The 27565-nt window shown below is 40.0% G+C and overlaps 1 protein-coding gene across 3 annotated transcripts in view; it reads left to right on the plus strand.

Moving 5' to 3' along the window:
• Positions 1–26911, plus strand: part of SCP2 (sterol carrier protein 2) — a 112124-nt gene extending 85213 nt beyond the window's left edge. For 2 of the 3 annotated variants that reach the window (XM_044914514.1, XM_044914516.1), the window contains 4 exons: positions 2102–2204; positions 11920–12049; positions 22704–22783; positions 25883–26911. In XM_044914514.1, coding sequence (XP_044770449.1) covers positions 2102–2204; positions 11920–12049; positions 22704–22783; positions 25883–25978 — 409 coding nt within the window. In that variant the 3' untranslated portion in view covers positions 25979–26911. The remainder of the gene's footprint in view (positions 1–2101; positions 2205–11919; positions 12050–22703; positions 22784–25882) is intronic. The other variant, XM_044914515.1, reaches the window with a different exon arrangement.
• Positions 26912–27565: the final 654 nt, after the last annotated feature.

Here is a 27565-nt window from a genome sequence, read left to right on the forward strand (position 1 = left end):
GGGGCACCTGGGCGGCTCAGTCGTTAAGCGTCTGCCTTTGGCTCAGGTCATGATTCCAGGTTCTGGGATCGAGCCCCGCATCGGGCTCCCTGCTCGGCGGGAAGCCTGCTTCTCCCTCTCCCACTCCCCCTGCTTGTATTCCCTCTCTTGCTGTGTCTCTCTCTGTCAAATAAATAAATAAAATCTTAAAAAAAAAAAAGAACATATAAATTGGATCTTGCTACTCTGTAGCTTATACCATACAGTTCTTCTCATTATACTTAAAACCCAAACTCCTAACCATAATCTCTAAAGCTCCTTACTATCTTGCTCTACATGTTTCTGTGACCTTGGATCCTTTACTTCTCTGCTCTGTGCCAGTCATAGTGGCCTTCTTATAGTTCCTTTAACTGCCAAGTTAGTTTTTTCCTCAAGTGTTTTTATACTGGAAGTTTAGAACTGGCTTCCCCACCTAAATCTTTACATGGCTAGCTCATTTGCATAATTTAAGACCTAATTTAAATATCACCTCCTCAGAGAGGCCTCTCTGACCAGGCTATCTAAAATAGAACAGGGTGCCTGGGTGGCTCAGTTGGTTGAGCGACTGCCTTCGGCTCAGGTCATGATCCTGGAGTCCCGGGATCGAGTCCCGCGTCGGGCTCCCTGCCCAGCAGGGGGTCTGCTTCTCCCTCTGACCCTCTTCCCTCTTGTGCTGTCTCTCATTCTCTCTCTCAAATAAATAAAATCTTTAAAAAAAAAAAAATAAAAAATAAAAAAATAAAATAGAACACCCAGGGCACCTGGGTGGCTCAGTCATTAAGCATCTGCCTTCAGCTCAGGTCATGGTCCCAAGGTCCTGGGTTCGAGCCCCGCATCGGGCTCCCTGCTCAGCAGAAGCCTGCTTCTCCCTCCCCCACTCCCTCTGCTTGTGTTCCCTCTCTCACTGTGTCTCTCTCTGTCAAATAAATAAATAAAATCTTTTAAAAAAAATAAAATAAAATAGAACACCCTAGGGGAAGGGAGGGAAAAATAAAATAAGACAAAATCAGGGGGAGACAAACCAAAAGAGACTCTTAACTCTAGGAAACAAACTGAGGGTTGCTAGAGGAGAGATCGGTGGGGGGATGGGGTAACTGGGTGATGGGCATTAAGGAGGGCACGTGATGTAATGAGCACTGGGTGTTATATGCAACTGATGAATCACTGAACTCTACCTCTAAAATTAATAATACACTAGATGTTAATTTAAATAAAATAATAAAATAGAATACCCAACACACATGTATACTTTCTCTGTATCCTTTCAACCTGTCTTATTTTCTTCATTTTTTTAAAGATTTTATTTATTTATTTATTTGAGAGAGAGAAAGAGAATGGGCAGGGCGGGGGTGGGTGTGGGGAGCAGAGGGAGGGGGACAAGCAGATTATGCTCTGAATGTGGAGCCTGATGTGGGGGCTGGATCTCACAACCCATGAGATCATGACCTGAGCTGAAGTCAGGGGGCTTAATCCCACAACCCTGCGATCATGACCTGAGCCGAAATCAAGAGTTGAGCGCTTAGCTGACTGAGGCACCCACGTGCCCCATTGTTTTTTTCATAGTAACTGTATTCTTTCTTTCTTTCTTTTTTTAAGATTTATTTGAGAAAGTGAGCATGTGCGCAAGAGTGGGGGGAAGGGCAGAGGGAGAGAATCTTGAAGCATACCCCCCTCTGAGGTGGGAGCCTGACAGGGGGCTGGATCTCACAACCCATGAGATCATCACCTGAACTGAAACTAAGAGTCGGATTCTCAACTGACTGAGCCACCCAGGTGCCCCTGTATCCTTTATTTTTTTGCTTGTTCATTGTCTCTCTCCCCAACTAGCATATAAGCTTCGTGAGGATAAGTTTCTTTGGTTTACTGTATTTTTAAGGACAATGCCTAGCACCTAGTGAGCATTTAATACTTGTTGAAGAAAATGGGAAGAAAAGCTTGTTTTATGGACTTAACTGTGATTTTCTTTGGGTAAGAGCCATAACATCTCTGTTCTTAAGAGTTTTTTTGAAAACTACTACTGTTAAATGTTGAAAAACCTAGTATCTGTATGATTCCATGGATTGAAATTGATTGTTTTCCCCAGTTCTTTTAGAACTCATCAAATTGAGGCTCTTCCAACCAGCTCTGCAGTTAATGGATTTAAGGCAAATGTTGTCTTTAAGGAGATTGAGAAGAAGCTTGAAGAGGTAAGTGAGATTTATATAAAATACTGCCAAGAGGACCTTGAGGCTAGAGGAAGCAGATACAGATTTCTGGTGTTACCATGAAATGATACAAATTAAAAATTTATATAATATTGTCAAGTATTGAATGTATTTTAGATTTCTGAGTGTTACTATTATAGTTTCTTTGTAATTCTGATAAGACTGCATTTCAGGGGCGCCTGGGTGGCTCAGTTGGTTAAGCGACTGCCTTCAGCTCAGGTCATGGTCCTGGAGTCCCGGGATCGAGTCCTGCATCGGGCTCCCTGCTCAGCGGGGAGTCTGCTTCTCCCTCTGATCCTCTTCCCTCTCATGCTCTCTGTCTCTCATTCTTTCTCTCTCAAATAAATAAATAAAATTAAAAAAAAAAAAAGACTGCATTTCATAGATGTACAAATCTCCACATTTGAGTTCTATAAAGAACTGTGGTAAAATGCTGTGACAATCTGAACTGTAGAGGAAAGGCTACTCCTTGTCACTCTCCTCAGTCCTCTCTTTGTCAGGGAGATAATAATTTTGGACAAAGTTCATATGTAAAGGGATTCTCCCTTATTTTGATGTAAATTTCCTTCTGAATTAAAAAGACCTTACTTAGAACCATTAAAAAAGAATAATATTTAAAGTGAATCTTCAGGGGCACCTGGGTGGCTCAGTTTGTTAAGCAATTGCCTTCGACTCAGGTCATGATCCCGGAGTCCTGGGATCAAGTCCCACATTGGGCTCCTGGCTCAGCAGGGAGCCTGCTTCTCCCTCTGACCCTCTCCCCTCTCATGCTGTTTCTCACTCTCTTTCTCTGTCAAATAAAAAAAATTCTTTTAAATCTTAAAAAAAAATTAAAAAAATAAAGTGAGTCTTTAAAGGTACCTAATAGGGGCACCTGGGTGACTGTCAGTTAAACATCTGCCTTCAGTTCAGGTCATGATCCCAGGGTCCTGGGATCGAGTCCCACATCGGGCTCCCTGCTCAGCGGGGAGTTTGCTTCTCCCTCTTCCTTTGCCTACCGCTCCCCCTGCTTGTGCTCGTTCTCTCTTTCTCTGACAAATAAATAAATAAAATCTTAAAAAAAAACATTCACACTGAACATATGAAAAAGAAAAATTAAAAAACTCCTGAAATTCCATTACTTAGCGTTCACTAGAATGTTAACAGTGGTAGACATTGTTTCAGACCTCTCTCTGTGTATGTGAGTATGCAGTTCTACGTAACTAGGATCATACGGTACATGTTCGGTTTTTAAATTGTATTCTGTATACAAATTTATTTTTATGTACAGTAATCAGTTCTTGATAGATAATAATCATACTAAGGCCATCTAACAGTAACTCTTAAAAAAGAGAGCTTTTTTTTTTTTGAGAGTTCTTCTCTTTAAGCAAAATTACATATTTACATCATTGTTTGAAACCTAAAAGCATCTCGGGATATCATTACTGATTTTAATTTTCAGACTAATAAGGCACGGTTACAGCCACAGTCACACAGTTCCAATTACACATCTATTAAGCTGCCCAAAGGGGGCTGAAATAAAAGGATTCAGAGCAGTTAAGCTGTGTATTTCATTTGTTCTACAGTGTGAAAGGCATACATTGTGCATGTCTCCTAACTCCTTCATTGTAGCACAAAGAACTTAACATCTAAGGTGATTGCTTGCACTGTGAGTGGAAAACAGTCAGTGCGACTGATGTGTCTTGACAAAGGACGGTGTATTTCTAGGATTTTCATGATCAGGACCTTCCTGCGGTAGAGAGGGCCAGGTTTGCCAGTTCTGGGCAGGCAGGCACTGGTCCAGGAGCTGCAGACCTGTCCTGCTACCATCTTGTGGGGATACATCTGCATGGGGGGTTATAAAACCTTGTTTTATAACCTGCTTTTTTTTTTTTAAAGATTTTATTTATTTATTTGAGACAGAGAGAATGAGAGAGACAGAGAGCACATGAGAGGGGGGAGGGTCAGAGGGAGAAGCAGGCTCCCCGCTGAGCAGGGAGCCCGATGCGGGACTCGATCCAGTAACTCCAGGATCATGACCTGAGCCGAAGGCAGTCGCTTAACCAACTGAGCCACCCAGGCGCCCTTATAACCTGCTTTTTCTCTTGACAGTGTTCCATTCACATAAGTATAAATCCTTACCATCAGTTTTTTTTTTTTTAAAGATTTTATTTATTCATTTATTTGCAAGAGTGAGAGAGAGAGCACATGAGAAGGGGGAAGGTCAGAGGGAAAAGCAGACTCCCCGCCGAGCAGGGAACCTGATGCGGGCGGGACTCGATCCCGGGACTCCAGGATCATGACCTGAGCCGAAGGCAGTCGCCTAACCAACTGAGCCACCCAGGCGCCCCCTTACCATCAGTTTTAATGACCACCTAGTACACTTTGAATTTATTTAATGTATCATAATCTATTTAACTAGCCTCCTATGATGAACATTGCTTGTATTTAAATTCTGCAAGTAAAGTAGTGGTATAATAAATTTCCTTTTTTACTCATCTTTAAGTACTTAATGCCATGATCATCTTAGCATAAATAAAGGGGGAAATTGTTGAGTTGTTAGACATGTGTATTTTGCATTTTGGTATATATTGCCAAGCTATCCACCAAAAAGAGGGTACTAGTTTACAAACTTAATAACAATTCATGGGAGTGACTGTTTTTTCCTCATACCTTCTCCGGTGCTATGTGTTGCCTGGATTTTTAAAAATCTTTGCCAATCTGTGGGGCACCTGGGTGGCTCAGTTGGTTAAGCATCTGCCTTCGGCTCTGGTCATGATCCCAGGGTCCTGGGATCCAGCCCCACATTGGGCTCCCTGCTCAGCAGAGAGCCTGCTTCTCCCTCTCCCTCTGCTGCTCCCCTTGCTTATGCTCTCTCTCTTTCTATCAAATAAATAAATAAAAATCTATTAAAAAAAAAATCTTTGCCAATCTAGTAGGAAAAGATATCTCATTGTTGGTTTTTTTTTTTTTAAGATTTTATTTATTTATTTGAGAGAGAGAATGAGATAGAGAGAGCATGAGAGGGGGGAGGGTCAGAGGGAGAAGCAGACTCCCTGCTGAGCAGGGAGCCCGATGCGGGACTCGATCTTGGGACTCCAGGATCATGACCTGAGCCAAAGGCAGTCGCTTAACCAACTGAGCCACCCAGGCGCCCCTCATTGTTGGTTTTTTGTTTGTTTTTAAAATAATCTTTACCCCCAACATGGGGCTCAAACACCTGGTCCTGAGATCAAGAGTCACATGCTCTCCTGACTGAGCTAGCCAGGTGCCCCTCTTGTTATTGTTTAATTACCTTCATTATATATGTCCACTGAACTGAAATTGGACTGTATCAGGGCTCAGCTTGAATTTTTTTTTTCTTGCCACCAATATTTGTCTGCAGAGCAACCCATAGGATAATTGCTTCTGCCAAGTTGTCCTGTTTCTTTTTCCAATTTATTCTGTCTAAAAAAATCAAATAAAAATAATTAGTACCTGGTAAACTATATGTCAATCATTGAATACTTCATTATTGGGATTAACAAAGCAGTACTGTTTTTATTTCACAGTCTTCTTTTAGCTTTGCAATTGTATTCCTCCTGCTCCCATTTTAATTCTTTTCTCCTCCCTCCATAACCTCATTTGCGTGGACCTTGTCCCCTTGTTTTCTTCCCACGATTGTAAGTTTCCTAAATGTTTGTGAGGACTAGAAAGTGAAAGTCCTGGAATCTTTTGTTAATTCATGCATTTTCTGCATTAGCAAAGGAAATCTGGCCAGGGATTTTATTTCCACTTTTGTCTGTTAGCAATACCCCATTGCCTTTCTTTGAATTCTGTCTTAACTTTTTGTTCCAATTAAGTTTGAGACAGAACCTACTCCTTGACCTTTTGCCTACTCAAAAAGAAATACTTTTTTTTCATCAAGGAGGCACTTAGAACTTTCTTAGTACTAATGATCTTTAGTTTCTCAACAAATGTGTATTTTCTTTCCTCTTTTAACTCTCTCCTTGTCCATTTCCTTACCCTGTCTCACTTCTTCAATGAAAAATGTTATTTTATAAGAGGATCAGTTCTTAAAAGTAATGGCAAGTGTAAAATTAATCTACATCTGTTTTAAGGAGGTGGGAGGAATTTCTCTCCAAGTATGCTAAGTAGAATTTCTAAATGTTTGCTGATGTTTTTCTGCTCTGACTTGTTGGTGTCTATTCCTGAGGCTTATGCATGCAGATGGCATGGATGCACCTAGAAATAGTCATTCATGGGCTGCTGGCCCCAAAGGAAGCCTGGCTCTTGGGTGGCCCACCACACCAGGATTATCAGCCTACTCTTTTATTTATTTTTTTGTTTTGTTTTGTTTGTTTGTTTTTAAAAGATTTTATTATTTATTTATTTGACAGAGAGAGACACAGCGAGAGAGGGAACACAAGCAGGGGGAGTGGGAGAGGCAGAAGGAGGCTCTCCACTGAGCAGGGAGCTCAATCCTAGGTCCCTGGAATCATGACCTGAGCCAAAGGCAGACGCTTAGCGACTGAGCCACCCAGGCGCCCTAACCCACTCTTTTAGTGTCTTCACAGAAACTTGAGGGATAAAAGATCTCAAGGAATATGGAGAAGACTTGAACTTAAGATTCATTTATGGAGACACACTGCTTTCATAGGCTTAAGTTGCAAGTATTGATGTAACCTACTTTGCAGTATGGTATGGTCAAACAACAAGAGCATTGAATTTAAAGTTAAACCAAACTGGAACTGAGTTCTGGTTGTACTACTTACTAACCACACGTCCCTGCCCTTCAGGGAACAGAGTTTAGTGGAAAGATAGACATGGAGAGATTTTCCCAGGAAAGAAAAATACTGCTTTAACAAGAAACATGGATGCATGTGCAAAGGGCTATCAAAGTGTCCAGTACAGGTAGAAAAGCCTTCCCAGAAGAACTGGCAAGTGAACAGGGACTTGATGAGGTTGGGGTGGGAATGTGAATGGGAGGTGAGTGAGCTGGGACAGAGCATAAGCATGGCCATGGAGGCACATATGTTTATGGAACTCAAGATGATCAGTATTGTTGGAACATAAAGCCTGAGGAGGATGAAAAAAGTGGCTGGATAGGAACAGATAAATATCCCTCAGATTATGAAGAATTTGAATGATATGTAAAGACAGACTTTCTCCATAGGCTCTGGGGAGCCACATTTAAGAAATTCACACCTGGAAGTGTTAGATGGCTTATGTTAGTGTTAGATGGGTTATGTTAGATAGGTTACTTGGCAACAGGATAGAAAATAGTCTGAAGGGTTCTTAACCTTTATGAGCCTCAGTTGTTTTTTCTGCTGAATGAGCTAATAATAATACCTGTCCAACTACTTATAAGGTTTTATGGAGATTAAAGAAATAATGTATATAAAAGGATTTGAAAACTTTATAGCCCTAAAAAGATTATTGTTGTCATTAATAATTAATTTCTCCTAAAGCTAACTTAGAATAATTTGAGTGAGATATTTTAAGGGAAGCCAAAATAAGAGAATTTCTCTATAAAAATCTGACAAGAAATGTTGGTTTCTTGGTTTAACTAGGAAATATTGATAGTTAATTCCAGGACACCCACATGTAAGAAATGCTCCTGAGATTGTAGAGATAAGTAGGTCTAGACTAAATATTTTTAGAATAGCTTCTTTGGAGTCTAAGACACATGATTATTTCTGAATAGGTTCAGGTGTGTTATCTAGTATAAGAAAAAGATTGACACACCCGTTAACATTAGAAAGACAAAAAAGCCTGGGGTGCCTGGCTGGTTCAGTCAGAAGAGCATGTGACTCTTGATCTCAGGGTCATGAGTTTGAGCCCCACATTGGGTGTAGAGGTTACTAAAAAAAAATTAAATAAACTTAAAAAAATAAAATAAAAAGACAAAAGTCTGTGGGGTGTGGAAGAATTGGAACCTTCATTCATTGCTGGTAGGATCGTAACATAGTGTGGCTACTTTAGAGAACAGTTTGGTAGTTTGTCATAAAGTTAAACATCACCTTATGACCCAGCAATTTCACTTCTAAATATATACTTAAGAAAAATTAGAGCCTGTGTTCATATAAAAAACTTGTACACAAGTGTCCGTGGAGTGTTATTCATAATAGCTAAAAAGGGCAAGCAACCAGCAGCTGATGAATGACTAAATGAAATGTGCCGCATCCATACAATGGAATGTTATTTTGTCATAAAAAAGGAATGAATTACTGATACATACTTCAGCATGGATTGGATGAACCTGAAAAACATTTTGCTAAGTGAAAGTCACAAAAGACCTTGTATTGTGTGATTCCATTTATATGATATGTCCAGAATAAGCAAATCCACAGAGATCGAAAGCAGATTGGTGGTTACCAGAGGCTACTAGCAGGAGAGGAGAAGGGGAATGACTACCAGTGGCTTTGGGTTTCTTTTTGGGGTGATAAAAACATTCTAAAATTAGATAGTGGTGTTGGTTGTACCACTTTGAATATACTAAAATACCACGGAATTGTATACTTTAAAACAAACAAAACACAACAAAAAGAAAGAACTTAGGCCAGCCTCTCTGCTTACACAGAAACAGAGGTTAGTATCTGATATCAGTCTATGCAAGTTCCTCAGGGATAATAATTATTTGAGTATTTCAGGTACTTATACCTATATAAGTACCTTATACAGTGCCTAAACATATCAAACACTTAAATCTTTCTTTTAAAAGAATGAGTATTAGGCAAACCATAAGAAACTCTAGGAAACAAACTGAGGGTTGCTGGAAGGGAGGTGGGTGGGGTATGAGGTAACTGGGTGATGGGCATTAAGGAGGGCATGTGATGTAATGAGCACTGGGTGTTATATGCAGCGGATGAATAACTGAACTCTACATCTGAAATTAATGATATGTTAACTAATCAAAGTAATTGTTAACTAATTGAATTTAAATAAAATAAGTTAAAAAAATAAAAGAATGAATATTATGATACCAAAAGGAAGAATCTTGTGTCTAAATTATTGCAGGAATGTAAGGCTGAAATAAAGAAGGTGGGAAATAAAAACTATTAGAAATTATAAGAGGTAGCCAGTCCAAAATAAACATTCAAAGATTAATATGTTTTTATATATTTGCAATAACCCATGAAATGCAATAAAAATATTAAGAGCAGTATAAAATATAAAACACCTAAGAATGAACTTGGTAAGAAATGTACAAGAGCCTATGTGGGAAAAAATTGACAAAATACTGCCAGCGGACATCAAAGAAAACTTGAAGATATACCATATTCATGGATGGGAGGATTTAATTTTGTAAAGATATTCTCCCCCAAACTAATCTAACAGATTTTATGTAACCCCATGTAAATCCAACAGCATTTTGGTGGGGAGAAGAATTAACTAAATTATTATAATGTATATGTAGAGGGGAAAAATGTCCAAAACAAGTCCAACAATATTTGGAAGAGAGGAATTATAATGGGAATTTATTGTACCAAAGTATAAAGTACATTATAAAACTCTAATATTGGCACAGGAATAACACACAGATCATAGAGTAAAATAACAACAAAAACAACAAAATGCTAACATTTATTGAGCAGTTACTCTGTGCTTTGTGGGTCTTTAAATACCATACAACTCTATGACAGTAGCTACCGGCATCTCCATTTCACAAATAAGAAGAAAACTGAAATTCAGAGAGGTTTAGTAACTTGCTCTGGGTTATGAAGTACATGGCAGGAATTCAAACCAATGATGATTTCAGATTTAGTGTTATTAGCGATGTTTAATTCTAGGAATTTAAGCTTCAATAAACAAGGCTATGTAAAAATATTTAGTAAGAATGTTATTCACAGCATTGTTAACAAGTGCCAGAAATAAGAATTAATCTAAATATCAAGCAAGAGTATTGGTTAGATGAAGTATAGTACATTTACACAAATAAAGACTGTATGTGGTCATTTAAAATTATGTTGAAGAATATTTAATGACACAGAAATGAGGATAATGATATGAAACAGAAAAGTGGATTACAAAACAATATATATAAAATGTGATCCCTGGGCGCCTGGGTGGCTCAGTTGGTTAAGCGACTGCCTTCGGCTCAGGTCATGATCCTGGAGTTCCTGGATCGAGTTCCGCATTGGGCTCTCTGCTCGGCAGGGAGCCCGCTTCTCCCTCTGACCCTCCCCCCTCTCATGTGCTCTCTCTCTCTCTCTCATTCTCTCTGTCTCAAATAAATAAATAAAATCTTTAAAAAAAAATGTGATCCCATTTATGAAAACATATGGAGAGAAAAAAGATGAAGGGGATTTACATCAAAATATTATTTTCTCTGAGTAGTAAAACTATGAATGATTTATATTTTCTTTTTGCTTATCAACATTTTCAATTTTGGGGGGTGCCTGGGTGGCTCAAATGGTTAAGTGTCTGCCTTTGGCTCGGGTTGTGGTCCCAGGGTCCTGGGATCGAGCCCCGCATCGGGCTCCCTGCTCGGCAGGGAGCCTGCTTCTCCCTCTCCCTCTGCTGTTCCCCCTGCTTGTGCTCTCTCGCTCTCTCTGTCAAATAAATAAATAAAATCTTTAAAAAAAATTTTTTTTTCAGTTTTTTCCACAGAAAATGTGTTTCTTTTTCTTTTTTTTTTTTTTTTAAAGATTTATTTATTTATTTCAGAGAAAGGGCACAAAGGGAGGGACAGAGGCAGAGGGAGCGGGAGAGGGAGAGAGAATCTTAAGCAGGTTCCACGCCCAGCGCGGAGCCCGACATGGGGCTCCATCTCCTGAGATCATGACCTGAGCCGAAATCAAGATTCGGACACTTAACCGACTGAGCCACCCAGGCACCCCAAAAATGTGTTTCTTTAAAGAAAAGTAATTGCAGTAGAATTACCATGTTTTTGGGTTTTTTTTTAAGAAAGGTATGTGAGCTTGTTGTCACCCTTTCATTTTTCACCCTGCCAGCGGCCTTAGCTTAGTCCCCTGTGCTGTCATAGTGATCGTAGTGATCATTTACCGTTCTAACTCCTAGTTCTATATTCTCAGTGCCTAGAACAATGTCTGGTCCCAGTCATTGTTGTGATCAACAAGTATTTCCGTAAGGAACGATGAAAGAAGTAGGAATGAAGGGAAGAGGGAAGGAGGAAGGAAACCAACCTACAGAGATAGGGATCTGAGGTTATTTTTTCAGTTTCATTCCTTCAAGATTTGAAAGCAATTGGGTGTTGGTATATTACTTGTATAATTCTTTATACTAATCCAGAAAATATGTTGTTGCCTCCCTTCACCCCCTCCCCCAGAATAAAAGACTTGTTCTCAGAACCCTTATCTTTAAGTTCTGATTGCGGGAAACCAGAAACACATGTAAAGAAATTTACCTGCAAAAAAAGAGGGAATGGGGGGTTCCTACATTTAGATAGGCCAGAGTGAATCTTTCAGAAATTATTGAGATAAAGGAAAGCTACTTCAGTAGAACGTACTGCTGTGCAACCCCTATTCTCCCTTTTCTTCCACCAGTTGTATCCGGAAAGCCATTTTTAACAAAAGATTTGGCAGATGAGGGAGTTGTTGCCTGTTGCCTTTCAGATTTTTCTGGGTAAAAGATCCTGAGGGAGCCTGGGGACTACAGCTGGCCCAGCTGCTCACATCATGTATCTATTTAAACATTCAATTTAGAGAAAAAGCCAGAGAAACAAATGTAATTCAACTCCCAGCATTTTGTTGTTTTGTTTTGTTTTTCCTTCCAGGAAGGGGAACAGTTTGTGAAGAAAATCGGTGGTATTTTTGCCTTCAAGGTGAAGGACGGCCCTGAGGGTAAAGAAGCCACCTGGGTGGTGGATGTGAAGAACGGCAAAGGATCAGTGCTTCCTAACTCAGGTCAGTGCAGTGATGACTTCGTTTACAGGAACACTGACAAATACACAAGGGGAAATGTGGATCTGCTTTGGTGTTTTCCAAGAGGTCTGGCTTCAGAGGTATAGGACCCTGTTAAAAGAACAAGTAAATCCTTGGGAATAGGAATAGGTCACAGCTGCCTCCTCCCAAAGATTGGGAGGCTCCATCACAGAGTTGCCAATTTTAGGTTTTAGAATTAGACAAACTTGGGTTGGGGTCCTGGCCTTGCCATTCAGATTCTGGCTTTGAACAAATTATTGAACTTCTCTGAGCCTCAGTTTTCTGATCTGTAGATGGGAATAATAAATGGTACCTATTTCATAGGGTTGATGCAAGGATTAAGAGAATTATCTCTCTTAAGTATCCTGTAAAGCACATGCTCCAGCATATGGTTATACTGCCTTGAAAGTCCTGTCTATACTCACTGTCTCCACTTCCTCTCATCCCAGTCTTTCTTGAACCCACTCCAGTCAGCTTTTATCCGCATCACTGTTCCAAAACTATTCTTGTCAAGGTCACCAGTGACCACCATGTTGCTAAATTCAGTGGTTCATTCTCAGCCTTCATGATATTATACTTCTAGACTTTCCTCTTACCCACTGGATGTTCTTCCTGGCCTCTCTTCCTATTTTCTCATCTCCAAATTTCTTAATGTTGGCATGCTCCAAGCCTCGGTTGTATCTCCATTCACTCCCTAGGGATCCCCTCTAGTCTCATGCTTTTAAAGCCATACCTACACTGATGACTCCCATGTATCTTCAGCATGGACCCAGCCAGTGAACTACAAGGTGTATATCCAACTGCTTAATTGACAAGTTTACTTGGATACTTGATAGGTATCCTGAAGCTAACATGTATAAACTCCTGATTTGCTCCTACTCCCCTTTAATGATGTATTCCTCCCATCATCTTCCCCATCTCCAGGATTTGGTTCTCTGTCCTACCAGATCCTTGATCCAAAATCCTTGAGGTCCTCATTGGCTCATTTTTTTCTCACACTACATAGTCTAATCTGTCAGCAAATTCTGTTTTCTACTACCACCTTGGTCTAAGCCTCCATCGTTTTTTTTGCCTGGTCTCCCTGTTTCTAACCTTGCCCCCTGCAGGTTCTTCTCCACGCACCAGCTGGAGTGACCATTTTATTTATTTATTTATTTGGGAGTGATTGTTTTGAAACTTAAGTCAGATTGTGACTCTTCTCTGCTCAAAGCCATCCAAATGCTTTTAGCTCACTCAGTAAAAGCCAGAGTTCTTATACTGGCATTACATGATCTGGCCCCACTTTTCTCTGTTTTACTATACTTGCCCTTACTTTGCTTTAGTCACACTGTCCTCCTTGCCGTTGCTGAAACATAGGGTGTTCCCAATTTAGGGGCTTTCTACTATATTCCCTCTGCCTGGAATTGTCTTCCCTTAATATCCTCATGGCTTTTTCCCTCATTTCCTTTGAATCTTTGCCCAGATGTCACCTTCTCAGTGAGCCGTTCCTTAACCATAATGCTTTTATTTTATTTATTTATTAAAAAATATTTTATTTATTTATTCGACAGGGAGCGCACAAGCAGGGGGAGCAGGAGAGGGAGAGGGAGAAGCAGGCTTCCCGCTGAGCAGGGAGCCCAATGTGGGACTCGATCCCAGGACCCTGGGATCATGACCTGAACTGAAGGGAGACGCTTAACTGATCGAGCCACCCAGGCGCCCCAGCCTTAATGCTTTTAAATCACAGCCCTGTTAACCATTCCCTATTGTCCTTTGCTGCCTTATTTTTCTTTATAGCACTTATTGCCATCTGATATACTCTATAATATTTTACTTATTTCCTTATTATCTGTCTCCCTCACTTGAATTGTAAACTGCATGAAGACAGAGCTTTTTGCCTGTTAGGTTCACTGCTGCATCCCCATTGCCTACAATAGTACCTGATACATGGTAGGCCTTCAGTAAAAGAAATAATTTAAAAATGAACAGCAAAATAAATGAGTGATGCTTAGTAAGTATTCAGCAGGTTACATTTTGTATGTTGTATTTTATGTTTCGTTTCTCTTGTTAGAGAGAGCCTGGTGCAATTAAAAAATATGATGTGTGGGGACCACCTTTTTGGAAAGCTTAAAATACCATGCTATGAACTTTGAAAGTGATTTGATATATAATCAATCCAGTTAAAGCTTTGTAGGTAGAAAAGTGAAAGTCAGGACTGTGTTTTAAGAGGATGAAGCTGGTGCATTAGAGCTGATGAATTGGAAAGGGAGAAATCAGGCACAGAGAGAGCAGTTGGGAGGATGGATGTTGCCACTGTCTAAGTGAGCAAAAAGGATAGCCTGAGTGTTGGCAGTGAGAAAAAGAAGATGTTGTTACATCATAGTTACCAGTGTATTTGGGGTGAAGTTGATGGGACCTGGAAGCTATGTAGGAGAAGGAAGTCTATCAAAGATGGGAGAGTTTTGTTACCGATACATTATTGAGGGAGGTCCTGGAGGAGTGGATGATGTCAGGAGCACGGTGGGAAGGAGGGACGATACTTCTTTCTCTGAGAGGGTAGATAAATATTCAGGGGCATTTTGAGGTAGAAAGGAGGTTGGCAGAGCTTTTGGAATAGAGTTTAGAGCTTGGAGACAGGAGAAAATGTTAAGAGTGGCGTTGTTGAACAAGAAATCAACTAGAGATTCATGAAGGAAGAGGCAGTAGTAAGGGCATCTTGTGTGGGCAGCATGGTAATGTGGTGGAAAGTTCCCGAATTACGTATAGTCACTTTTTTCCCCTCAAAATCAGTAGGCAGGGGCGCCTGGGTGGCTCAGTCGGTTAGGCGACTGCCTTCGGCTCAGGTCATGATCCTGGAGTCCCGGGATCGAGTCCCGCGTCGGGCTCCCTGCTCGGCGGGGAGTCTGCTTCTTCCTCTGACCCTATCCCCTCTCATGTGTTCTCTCTCTCTCATTCTCTCTCTCTCAAATAAATAAATAAAATCTTTAAAAAAAAAAAATCAGTAGGCATAAAAATAACTATGAATTTGCATTTTTATGAGCTGCCACTCTGATGTGGTGTAGGAAAAAAAACTGAATGCTTCATCTAGATTTAAGCTTTTAAAAATAAGAACTTTTGGAAAATAGTTATTTAGAATTATATTCTGATATGCGCAGGCAGATGATGAGGTGATAGTAAAAAAAAATTTCTCCTGTTTTTGTTATTATTGTTTGTTTGTCATGAAAGATAATATGCTTATGGAAAGCTATTAAATAATTTCAAAAAACCTTACTCCCTGTGTATGTATTCTGGCCGTGAGCTCTCCCCATACTAGGTGCCCCATCCTAGACCTGAAGGGAATTTACCCTGAAGCAAGGTGATTTCTGCTGAAACTGACACTTGTTGGCAGCTAGGAGTGGCGTTGAAATGTGGACTTACCCAGTAAAAGCCACCACTGGAAATTGCCAGATCCTTTTACATCAGCCAACAAATGCCCACTTGTTAGAGATCAGCTATGTTAAAGCATTAATAACCTGTCCTAGTTTGAACTAGCATCTTAAAGAGAATTGCTAGTTCTTTTGGCATATACACAGTGTTGAGAGGTTTACTTACTGTTGACGAAGTAAGATTTCCTAAAAAGTATTTCGTTTGCTTATATTGTTAAGAGTTTGGTAATGATTATACAGATGGTTATATTAAGGACTTTCAGATTTTCTGCATTTTCCATAATCTTTTCCTCCTGCCTAGGTGTCTTTGTCTATGAATTCTGCCCCTCCCTCCTCTCCTTTAAAACAACTCATATAGCATATCTCTAGGAAGCCAACTGATTAACATGACACGTTATCTTTCATTCCTTTTATTCTGCCTTCTTAGCATCAACTTGAGTTCTCAACCCTGCCCCTTTGTGGGCAACGTGCTATAGAAGGCCTCAGCGGCTCGTATCCCCAAGGTACAATAGAAAGAGCATAGCCTTTGGAGACACCCAAACTGGGCTCAGACCACAGCCCTGTCACTTACTAGGTGTATACCTTCCCTGAGTCCAGTTGTCTCATCTAAAAAATGGTGAGAATAATTTCTATCCATGGAGCTGTTGTGGGGATTAAATGAGGTATGTAAAGCACTTCAGCATAGTAAGAGCGCAGTAAATCGTTGCTTCCTCCCCAGTACACATAGTAAACATTAATTTTGCTTGAACATGAGAGACTTGTCTGAGACTCTGCAAAAGGGCTTGGGGAACTGAGAAAGCATCTAGATTCATCAGATACTGATGAACTGGTAAAGGCCCAATTAAAACTGAGTTGTCGGGGCACCTGTGGCTCAGTTGGTTAAGCATCCCACTCTTGATTTCAGCTCAGGTCTTGATCTCAGGGTTGTGAGTTCAAGCCCCACTTTGGGCATGGAGCCTACTTAACACAACAACAAACTGAGCTGTTCAATGTTTGTATCCTTCCTATAACAATCGGAAGCCATAGAGCTTGGGAATAATGGGCTTTAGCAGCAAGAATCTGCTTTCAGATCTAGCTCAACCTCTAGCTGTGTGATTGTGAGCAAGTTGTTTGATCTCTAATCCTCATAGGGTTGTTATAAAGATCAGATGAGTCCATGGGATGTGAAGTGCTCAGCATGAGAGCAATACATGCTGATAATTACAGCAGCAGCAGACTTCACTTCCTAAACTCACTTTTTTTTTTTTTTTTTTTTTTTTTAAGGTTGGGGGAAAGCAGAGGGAGAGGGAGAGAGAAAGAATCCTAAGCAGGCTCCGTGCTGGGCATGGACGTGAGGCTTGAGGACATGAGGCTTGATCTTAACAATCCTGAAGTCATGACCTGAGCCGAAATCAAGAGTTGAACACTTAACTGACTGAGCCACCCAGGCGCACCTAAACTCACTTTTCATATTAGGATCAAGTCCAACTATAAATCAAGTCCAGAGATCTCAATTTACTAGCTTTTTTTCTCCCTGCTCTTTGATAACGTAAATCTACATGGGAACTGAATTTTTTAGACTATAAATCCCTTCATTTTCAAAGCTTCACACATTTTTTTTCCCCCAGTAATAAGAAAATTTTGTTAGAAGCAAAGATGGAATAGCCATTGAATCTCAATCTTTTTAGGGTCTATCCCTGAGTTCTAAGATATACAATAAAAACTTTTAGCTTTCAATCTTGTTTTAACTATTTAATAATATGGGCATGCTGTGCTTTAATAACTTACTGCTATCTTAGTCCCTTTGGGCTGCTGTAACAAAATACCACAGACTGAATAGTTTATAAACAACAGAAAGTTATTTCTCACAGTTCTGGAACCTGGAAGTCCGAGATCAAGGTGCCAGCCGGGTCACTTTTGGTGAGGGCCCTCTTGCTGGTGTACATATAGCCAGTGCCTTCTTGCTGTGGACTCACATGGTGGAAGGGGCTAGGAGTCTTTTTGGAGACTCTTTTATAAGGGCACTAATCCCATTCATTAGGGTCCACGGTCCTGACCTCCCCACCTACTAATACCATCACATAGGGCGTTTTGCGGGGGACACAAACATTCAGACCATAGCAACCCCAAATTTCTTATTAAGGCACGGGTTATCTGATTAACTGTTAGGCCATGACTTGATAATCTTTTGAACTCTACATAATCTGCTTATTCAGCAAGTATTTATTGATTGCCCTTTATGTGTCAGGCACTCTTCAAGGACCCGGGCATATAGTAGTAAACAAAACTGACAAGGGCCCTGTCCCTGTGAAGTGTTTATTCTAGTGGACAAATACAGAAAACACATATACAGATAAGTTAGGTAGTTTCACATAAGTGCAATAAAGAAAAATAAAACAGAATAGTAAGCTAGAAAGCTACTTGGTTTCAGGGAGAGGCCAAATTTAATTTGAGGAGGAGCCAACTATTAGAGGACTGTGGTTATATTAATTGTCTAAGACACTGATTGCTGACAGATTTTTTTCTTGGTGAATTTTTCCTTTTGCACTTGAAACTTACCTGTCCAAGGTAGACATGGCTGGTGTAGCAGTGAGATATTAGAGTCTTTGTTGTACAGTCTTTTTATTTGTTATACTTTGATATTAAAATTAATATTTTTAGGGACACCTGGGTGGCTCAGTCTGTTAAGTGTCCGACTCTTGATTTCAGCTCAGGTCATGGTCTTAGGGTCCTGAGAGTGAGCCCCAAGATGGGCTCCTTGCTGGGCGTGGAGCCTGCTTAAGATGCTCACTGTCCCTCTCCCTCTGCTCCTCCCCTTGCCCCACGTGCTTGCACTCTCTCTCTAAAAATAAATAAATAATTAAATAAATAAACTTTAAAAAATTAATACTTCAAAAATTTTGTGGTGTAAGTAATATTTACTTAAGTGTAAAGAACATTAGAAAAGATAAACAAAATGGAAAAATTACTCTCCTATAACCCCACCATCTATGTTAGGGGTTGACAGTCTGTTTTTTGTTTTGTGTAAAATTTGTATTAAAGTCTAGCTTATAATAAAAGGCATAAATTTGAAGTGTACAGTTTGATAAATGTTTACAGATGAAGATATCTCCCAGATCAAGCTGCAAAATGTTGCCAGCATGCTAGAAGCCTCTCTCATGCCCCCTGCTATCACTATTCTCTTTCACAAGAAACCGCTCTTCCAAATTCTGTCACCATAGATTGATTTCGTTTATTTTGGACATTCATTTACATGGACTCATACAATATTTACTCTTTTAGGTTTGGGGGTTTTTTTGCTCAGCATCATAAGATTCTTTAATATTGTTGTATGTAGCAGTAGTTTGTTTTTGCTATGTGAATGCTCCAGAATTTACTAATTCCATGGTTGATATATCTTTTCAGTGTTTCCATTTTGGGGCCTGTGAATAAAGCTGTTATGAACATTCTCATATGGGTCTTATAGTGGATGTGTGTGCTCATTTCTATTTAGCATATAACCCGCAGAAATATTAGGTCATAAGGTACAGTATAGCCAAACAGTTTTTGACGTGGATATACTATTTTACATTATCTTGCACATTACATGAGAGTTTCATTTGCTCCACATTTTTGATAGTACTTGGTACTGTTAGTTTTTTTTTTTAAGTTGGGTTCAATGAGGTATAATTTAATAAAATAAAGTCTACCCTTTTTAGATGTATAATTCTGTGAATTTAGGCAAATGCATATATTTGTGTAACCATCACCAAAAATGGAGATAAAATTTTTCCATCACCCTAAAAAGTGTTCTCATGTCCTTTTGTAGTCAGTCCCCTTTTCCTATCCTCACGCCCTGCAACCACTACTCTGATTTCTGTCCCTTTAGCTTTACCTTTTCCAGAATGTCATATAAATGGAATCATACAGTATGTAGTTTTTGTTTTGTTTTAAGTTTTTATTTTTAAGTAATCTCTACACCCAGTGTGGGACTTGAACTTAAAACCCGAGATCAAGGGTTGCACGCTCTACTGACAGAGCCAGCCAGGTGCCCAATATAGTTTTTTGAGCCTGCTTCTTTCACCGAGATTCATTCATGTCATTGCATGTAACATCAGTAGTTTGTTCCTTTTTAAATTTTTTTCCAAAGGTCGAATAATTACTGTTTTATATTGGGACAGTACATTTTATATTTCAACCAAAAGACAAAAATTCAGTTAAACACAGAAAATAATGGCATCTCCCAGATGCCTTATTTCTAAATCAAAGAAATACACAAATTCTGTTCCCTTCCCTCCTCCAATGCAAGCCCATAAGCCTTGCCTAAAGTCTTGAGTTTTCCATGCCATACAGCATCTAGCATCTTGGACTTTGTGAAGCACTTGAATGTAGCAATTAAAATGCTTGAGAGAGGGACACCTGGGTGGCTCAGTCGGTTGGGCGTCTGCCTTCAGCTCAGGTCATTATCCCAGGGTCCTGGGATGGAGTCCTGCATAGTCCTTGCTCAGTGGGGAGCCTGCTTCTCCCTTTGTCTGCCCTTTCTCCTGCTTGTGCGCTCTCTCTCTCTCTGACAAATAAATAAAATCTTAAAAACAAAACAAAACACTTGAGAGGTCTAGCAAATGGCATTTGAAAGGGACCTCAAAATGCAGATATATCTTTTCAAACATGTTACAGACTGAGCTGGCTCTTTGAACACTATCACTGTGCTTAAATTCAAGAAGCAGGCTTTAAAAATGAAAAAGGCATACAAGTTGTATTTCAGTACAGATCTTCAGCTGGTCATCGGAAAAGATTCCAACAATAAAAAAATATCCTTGGTGTCACCTGCCCCCCCCTCCCACCCAAAGCTGAAATGAAGGAAAAAACAGAACAAAACAAAAACAGAAGAATTATATGTAACTTTGGAATCCTTTAGGAATCCACTACTTCTGATTAAAAAATTTTTTATGCATTAGAGAATCGTTAAAATAAAAAAAACAGAAAAGTCATCTTGCTTTGACTGCTCTTCATGTATAGAATGAGCTGCTTTGTAGAGTGCATTTGAACTGAGTCCTTGTGGAAGGTGGAGGCATTGCGAGGCTGGGGCGGGGGGTGTTTCTTTTTTGTGGCTAAGTAGTTTATCCATTCACCAGTTGATGCACATTTGGTTTTTTCCCAGCTTTTGGCCATTTTAATAAAACCACTATGAATATTCACATACAGTTTTTTGTGTGGACATATGTTTTCATTTCTTTTGGGTAAACACCTAAAAATGGGATTGCTAAGTCATATGGCATATGTATGTTTAGCCTTCTAAGAAACTTCTAGACTGATTTTTAAAGTGGCTGTACCATTTTACTGTCCCTCCAGCATTGTATTGACCTTTCAATTGCTCTGCATCCTAATCAGCACTGGGTATTGTCTTTTTTTCCCTTTTGGCCATTCATTCTAGTAGGTATATAGTAGTATCTCATCCATGCCTTTAATTTGCATTTCCCTGGTAAATAATGAAGTTGAACACAGTTTCATATGCTTTTCTGGCCATTTGTAGATCTTTTGTACAGTGTCTCTTATTTGCCTGTTTGTTTTGGATTATCTAACCTTTTCTAATTGAGTGATAGGAATTTTTTTTATATATTCTGGATACAAGTTTGTTGTCAGACATATGAATTGCTAATATCCTCTCCTTCTCTTTCTACTACCTGTTTTTTGGTGATTTTTTTTATTATTATTAACATATAATGTATTGTTTCAGGGGTACAGGTCTGTGATTCATCTCTTACACAATACACAGTGCTCACCACAACACACACCCTCCCCCGTGTCCATCACCCAGCCACCCCTTCCCCCTCGTCTACTACCCGCTTTGAAAATTCTGTTGGCACACAGCCACGCTCACTTGTTTACGTATTATCAGTGGCGGCTTTTGCACTACAGAGGCAGAGTTGCCTAGTTGTGATAGAGACCTAGTAGCTTTGGGCAGAGGCCAAAATACTTGGTGTCTGATCTTTTACAGGAAAATTTTGATAACCCCTGATATAGATAACTGTACTCTTTTTTTTTTAATTTCTATATATCAAATTACCACAAACTTAGTGGCTTAAAACAACACACATCTATTACCTCACAGTTTCCATGGGTAAGTTGGCTGAAGACAGCTTAGCTGGGTTCTCTGCATAGGGTTTTACAGCCTGCAGTAAAGGCACTGGCTAGGGCTGGGTTCTCATCTGGAGGCTTGACTGTGGAAGGGTGTGTGTCTAGGTTTACTTAGGTTGCTGGCAGAATTCATTTCCTTGCAGCTATGGAGAATGATAACTTTGTTTTTTTTACTGGCCATAGGCCAGAGTCTGCCCTCAGCTCCTAAAGACCAGCACCCCACCACATGGCCCTTTGCATATGCACTTCACAGCATAGCTACTAGCTTATTCCAGGCCAGCAGGAGAGAGAGTGAGTCTGTTAGCAAGACAGAGTCTTATATAACACAACGGAACCACAAGCATGACATCTCCTTTGCCACATTCTTTTGGCTAGAAGCAAGTCACAGGTCCTGCCCACACTCAAGAGCACATCCAAAGGCATGAACACAGGAGGCAGGCATCACAGGGGTCACCTTAGAGTCTGGGGGCCACAGTAACTACTATTAATATAGTGGTGTCTACGTTTATAAATGTTTTTTCCTATACATATATAATTGAATATCTGTTTTTAAGCAAAAATGGGACCATGCTCACAGTTTGTTTTGTAACTGGCTTGTGTAACAGTATCATGCATGATACAGTAGAACATGAACATTTATTCAGGTCAATAAATGTAGATCCACATCATCTAATGATTGCATTGTGTCCCATTATATGAATATGATAATTTCTTTTAAAGATTTGTTTAGAGAGAGAGAGAGAGCACAAGCGGGAGGGGCAGAGGCAGAGGGAGAGAGACTCTCAAGCAGACTCCACACTGAGTGTGGAGCCCAACACAGGGCTTAATTTCACGACCGTGAGATCACAACATCACAACCTGAGCCGAAACCAAGAGTCGGACACTTAACTGACAGTTCCAGCCAGGTGCCCCAATAATTAATTTAATCGATTCCCTCTTGTTAAATATTAAGGTTGCTTATAATTTATGCCACATTTTACCAGGCTGCCATAGAAGAGTACATAAGTACCCTTTTCCCCCACACTGCTCCAGTACTGGAGGTGATTTGTTAAAGTCAGTGGCTTTTGACTAAAGTGTATACACGAAACTGAGTACTCCCTTTTTCTCCTTTCTTTTCCTACCTATCTCTGTTTTAGATAAGAAGGCTGACTGCACAATCACAATGGCTGACTCGGACTTACTGGCGTTAATGACTGGTAAAATGAATCCTCAGTCGGTAAGTATGATGGAGTGTATTTCCTCCTAGTAGGTAGGTCTTTTAGTCCATTCCGTTTCATCTCTTGCCTCAGCCTCATACCATAAAGTGCAAAGTGGTCAAACCCACAAAACCCAGTGTTCCCTAAAATGTTCGCTTAACAAATGACAAACATTTGTGGCGCAGGCTATGTGCCAGGCACTGTCCTGTGTGCTGGAAATATCCAGATGAATAAGCAAGAGTTCTGCACAGGGCATTCACAATTTGGTATGGGACAAATCTGTAAAAGAGTAAGTGTATCCGAATATCCAGGGTGCCATGCCTTGGTTGTGGACGGCGGTGGGGGGCACCATGTCTTCCTGGCCATCACAGAAAGTCACACAGAGGAAGCGACACTTAAGCTGAGTCATAAGAATGACCAGAAGTTAGCAGTGCACAAATGGAGAGCAGGAGCCATCCAGGGGGAGGGAGCCATGTGAACAAAGGCATGACCTTTTATATTTCCTGTCTTTGCCCATGCTCTTTTTGTCTGAACTGCCTTCTCTGACAAACTCCTTTCCTTTCAAAATTAGCTCAGATGTTACCCCCAAAGACCTCCTTACAAGTTGCCAGGGAACTGTAGCCAGTCCCTCTTCTGGGCCATCTCCTGGAAACAAGCTTAGCACTTGTCACATTATATTAGTCATGATGCGCCTATTTCCTTTCCATTGGATTCTGAGTGTCTCAAAGGAACAAACCACATCTTATTTGCCCTCATGTCTCCAGAACTTAGCACGGTGCCTGACATTTTTAGGTTTTCACTGAACAATTGCTGGATTAAATTGTATTTGTCTGAAGTGTACTGATGTCTTGTATGGGTTTTCCTGGTCCCCAAATCATCGAGGGTCTTCTTCTACTCATTAGAACAGACTTGATACACTGAGCTTTCATTAGCCAGAGAAAAAACAAAAAGAAACTTAGATGCTGCTTTGCATTATGAACTTATTTTTCTGTTGCCTCAGCCTGATCTGTTTTAGGTCTCATTCCTACAGCCCCCTGGTAATCCAGAAGACTAAAACAACTAAATCTGATGCACACTAGTATTCCTTTCTAAAATGCTTTCTCTAAGCAGCTAAGCCGATGCTCCGACAAGTGAGAGACTTGCATCTGTGATGTTTCAGCTTAATACACACCATTGGCATGGACATCTCCACCCACAGAGCCTGCTCCAAGAATCTGGACAAAACAGAGGCCACCAGTAGAGGAGCTGGCTGTCTTCCTCCTTCCCACCCACTGCTCCTCGTTCCGCTGTGCAGTTCATGCACTTCCTTGGTGGGGTGATCAGACTTCACACATCGGCTGCCCTCGTTCTCAGTTTATCTGTTTACCACCCATTTGGGGGAGCAAAGGATCAGCTTATTTTTCTTGAACACCTGTTAGCACCCAAAGGAATTAAAGATAAAAATGGCAGATATTTCTGTTAATATGCTAATGGTCTTCCCTTATGCTTAGAGGATTTGACTGGAAACCATTAAATGCATTGGAAATTATAATTTCAGTGTTTGGCTACAGTTGAAACAAAGCGGTGTGCTCTCCACTGTAAAGCACACACGGAGAACACCTAGGGGCCAGGTTAAACTGATCCTTATGTTTGCATTCCCTAAAGGGTGAAGACTCATGTTTTCCGTATAATAATTAGTAAACAAAAAGTCATTTTCTCTTTTAATTTTTAAAAAAAGGAAAGTTGGTGAGTTTCTCTTTTAGGTACTGCTGGTCCATATTTTTAAAGGACATATGTTAAATATATTGTGTTCTGAGACACCTGACCTTTAAGTCATCAGACAGAAGGCTGTGTGCCATATAGAAAGGAAATATTTAGTTTGTCCAGACAGAAGAGGGGGAAGAGAAAAAAAGGAATTAGTCACCCTTACCAGAAGGTGTAGAAAAAGCGGAGTTCTGTGCATTCCCATGGATAAGGTAGAAGAGCTCCTAATTTCTTAATATACTTGCTTAAAAACCTAAGACTACCAGAAACTTTTTTCATCTAGCTCTTCCTTATTTTAACAATTGAGTCAAAGACTGAGATCATAGCAGGGAAATCATGCTATGTTCCCAAATTTGCTATTATTTCTCTAAAGTTTTCCCGGGATTTTGTTACATGATAAATTTAGCAAACATCAAGTGATCTAATCCCAGGCAGTTGTTAAATGGAACAAATTGTGGCTCTGCATTTCGGGTTGGTTTGATTCTTCTTCTTGAGCCAAAGATTGACACCAGCACCTCAGTCTCAGCAGGCTGCCTGTCCTCCCTCTCTAGGGATAAATCCTTTATCATGCAGACCAAAAAAGGAAACAAAATTGGTGACATTTTATCCACATTGTATTGAATCCCAGGAGTTATGCATGTGCTTTTTTTTCCCTAGCAGACTACTGAAAATTTCAGTTCATACTCTTTTTTTTTTTTTTTAGATTTTATTTGTAAGTAATCTCTATACCCAGTGTGGGGCTGGAATTTAGAGATCAAGAGTCACATGCTCTACCGACTGAGCCTGGTGCCCCTCAGTTCATATTCTTGATCCACATGTAGTATTTTTAAACAAAATCGATCTAGTACAAACCCACTTTACCTACTATTTGGAAAATGTACCATTGGTGACGAAGGCAGATAAAGGTAGACTCAATTTCTTTTTTTTTTTTTTTTAAGACTTTTTATTTATTTATTTGACAGAGAGAGACACAGTGAGAGAGGGAACACAAGCAGGGGGAGTGGGAGAGGCAGAAGCAGGCTTCCCGCGGAGCAGGTAGCCCGGTGTGGGGCTCGATCCCAGGACCCTGGGACCATGACCCGAGCCGAAGGCAGACGCCTAACGACTGAGCCACCCAGGCGCCCCTAGACTCTATTTCTAAGAGAAGACATTTGGGAAAGATGTGTCGTGTGACTGCTCTTTGTAAAGTGAGCTTTTTACAAAGCCTTCCCTTTGAGCAATCTAGTTCTAAATCTATTCCAGAAAGCCAACTTTCATATTTTGAAGAAAGTTTAAGAAACCTGGATAAATAAATGATCTCAGGGCTGGATCATCTAGAAATATCAGCAATCACAAAACAAAAAACACCAAGTAATAAATTTTCTTTCTTCTTCCAGGCCTTCTTTCAAGGCAAATTGAAAATCACTGGCAACATGGGTCTGGCTATGAAGTTACAAAATCTTCAGCTTCAGCCGGGCAAAGCTAAGCTGTGAAGAACTCCCTTTGCCTACCTTTGAAAATTAAGATGAGATATATAGATATATATCCATATATTTCATTGTCCTAACTTAGACGGAAACTACACATTGGCAAATAGTGTGAGATTTGTTTTTAAATGGGTGTGACCGATCCTGTTTTTCCTAAGCTCTGGGTGGACAGGGCCCAATGGTGTACTACTGCATGCTGAATTGCATACAAAACTGTGCATTACAAAGTTCATATGGTAATTATGGTTTGGGGTAAAACTTGAGTTTCAGAATAAAATTAGGAACAGCAAAATCTAAAAACTATGTAAACAAAAGCTCTCATTTTGCTTATAAAGTATATTTAAAGATCATTCTGCTGAAGATTCAACTTAAGTTTTCCTCTGGAGAACTAGGGGAGAAGCCGAATACTAGGAACTGGCCAGTGGTAATTACTGTTGTGACTTAATGTCCTTACTCTATTTTCCATTAATAGTTTTTAAAATTCTGTACTGAGATGTTTTTTAAAAAGACTTAAATTTTGCTTTTCATGCCATCACAATGGTATTTTTTTTCCCCAAATCAAAATAAACCTGATCAGAGCTTGGGGGGAAAAAATCTACAGCTGAATGCAGGCCTATTTTTAAAATAAAAGTATTTTTAAAATGACTTTCCTTCTTGAAAAAATCAGTGTATTGGTCTTAAAACGCTATTGTTAAAAATAATTGAACAAATAAAGTTTGCTTTGAGATGCACAGTTTTCAAAGTATCTATCTGTAAAGCTGTCAGTCCTTCGTTCTCATTTTCCTTTTCCATATAAGTTTAGTTTAATTATCCACATTTGATTTATCTTCTTCCTGTTTTTTCTAATGCTAATGTTATTTCTTATAACTCAGTAAGATACGGGATAAAATAATGCTTTTGGAAGAATGTTTAATAGAAAATTAAAATAGTTCTTCCTGATCTCCTTTGTGTGTATTGTGTATGTTCTCTTTGTTCAGGGTCTTCTCACTGATGGAGAGTAAGAGCAATGTTGGGGGATTTACAGTCTGTGTTATCTAGGTGTTATGTACCAGTTACTCTGATACAATCACTAGCTCTTGGTTGGGGAGGCAGTGTGTTGTAGTGGAAAGAGCACTCGACTAGGAGCCAGGAGTCTTGCTTCTTTGAGGCACGTAACTGCCTTGCTGGGCCTGTTCACCAAACAGTTAAAAGAGGGGATTAAGTAGATGGTCTCTAAGGTCCCTTCAGCTCTGAGAATCCTGTGAGTCTACTCAGCCCGGCAGCACTGTTCCAGGAGTTACACAGACCCCACCTTTCTGCTGTTAACATGTTACTTCACCAAAAGGTGGTCAGAGGTAAAAAGCCAGGTTCATTTGTTAGATGTTTGGAGCCTGTGCTAATCAGATCAGGACTATGGGTCAGCTCCCCTTTGACCATTCAACTTTGCATGTTCTGTGACTGGCAGAAAAGCACCTGGTGAGGGGGAAAGACAGTATAGTAAACCAATATAAATTGATCTCAAGTTCTTCTTCTTCTTTTTTTAAGATTTTACTTATTCCTTTGAGAGAGAGAGAGAGGGACAGAGAGAGAGGGAGAAGCAGACTCCCCACTGAG

Source organism: Neomonachus schauinslandi, chromosome 4 (genome assembly GCF_002201575.2).
Source record: "Neomonachus schauinslandi chromosome 4, ASM220157v2, whole genome shotgun sequence".
Taxonomy (NCBI): domain Eukaryota; kingdom Metazoa; phylum Chordata; class Mammalia; order Carnivora; family Phocidae; genus Neomonachus; species Neomonachus schauinslandi.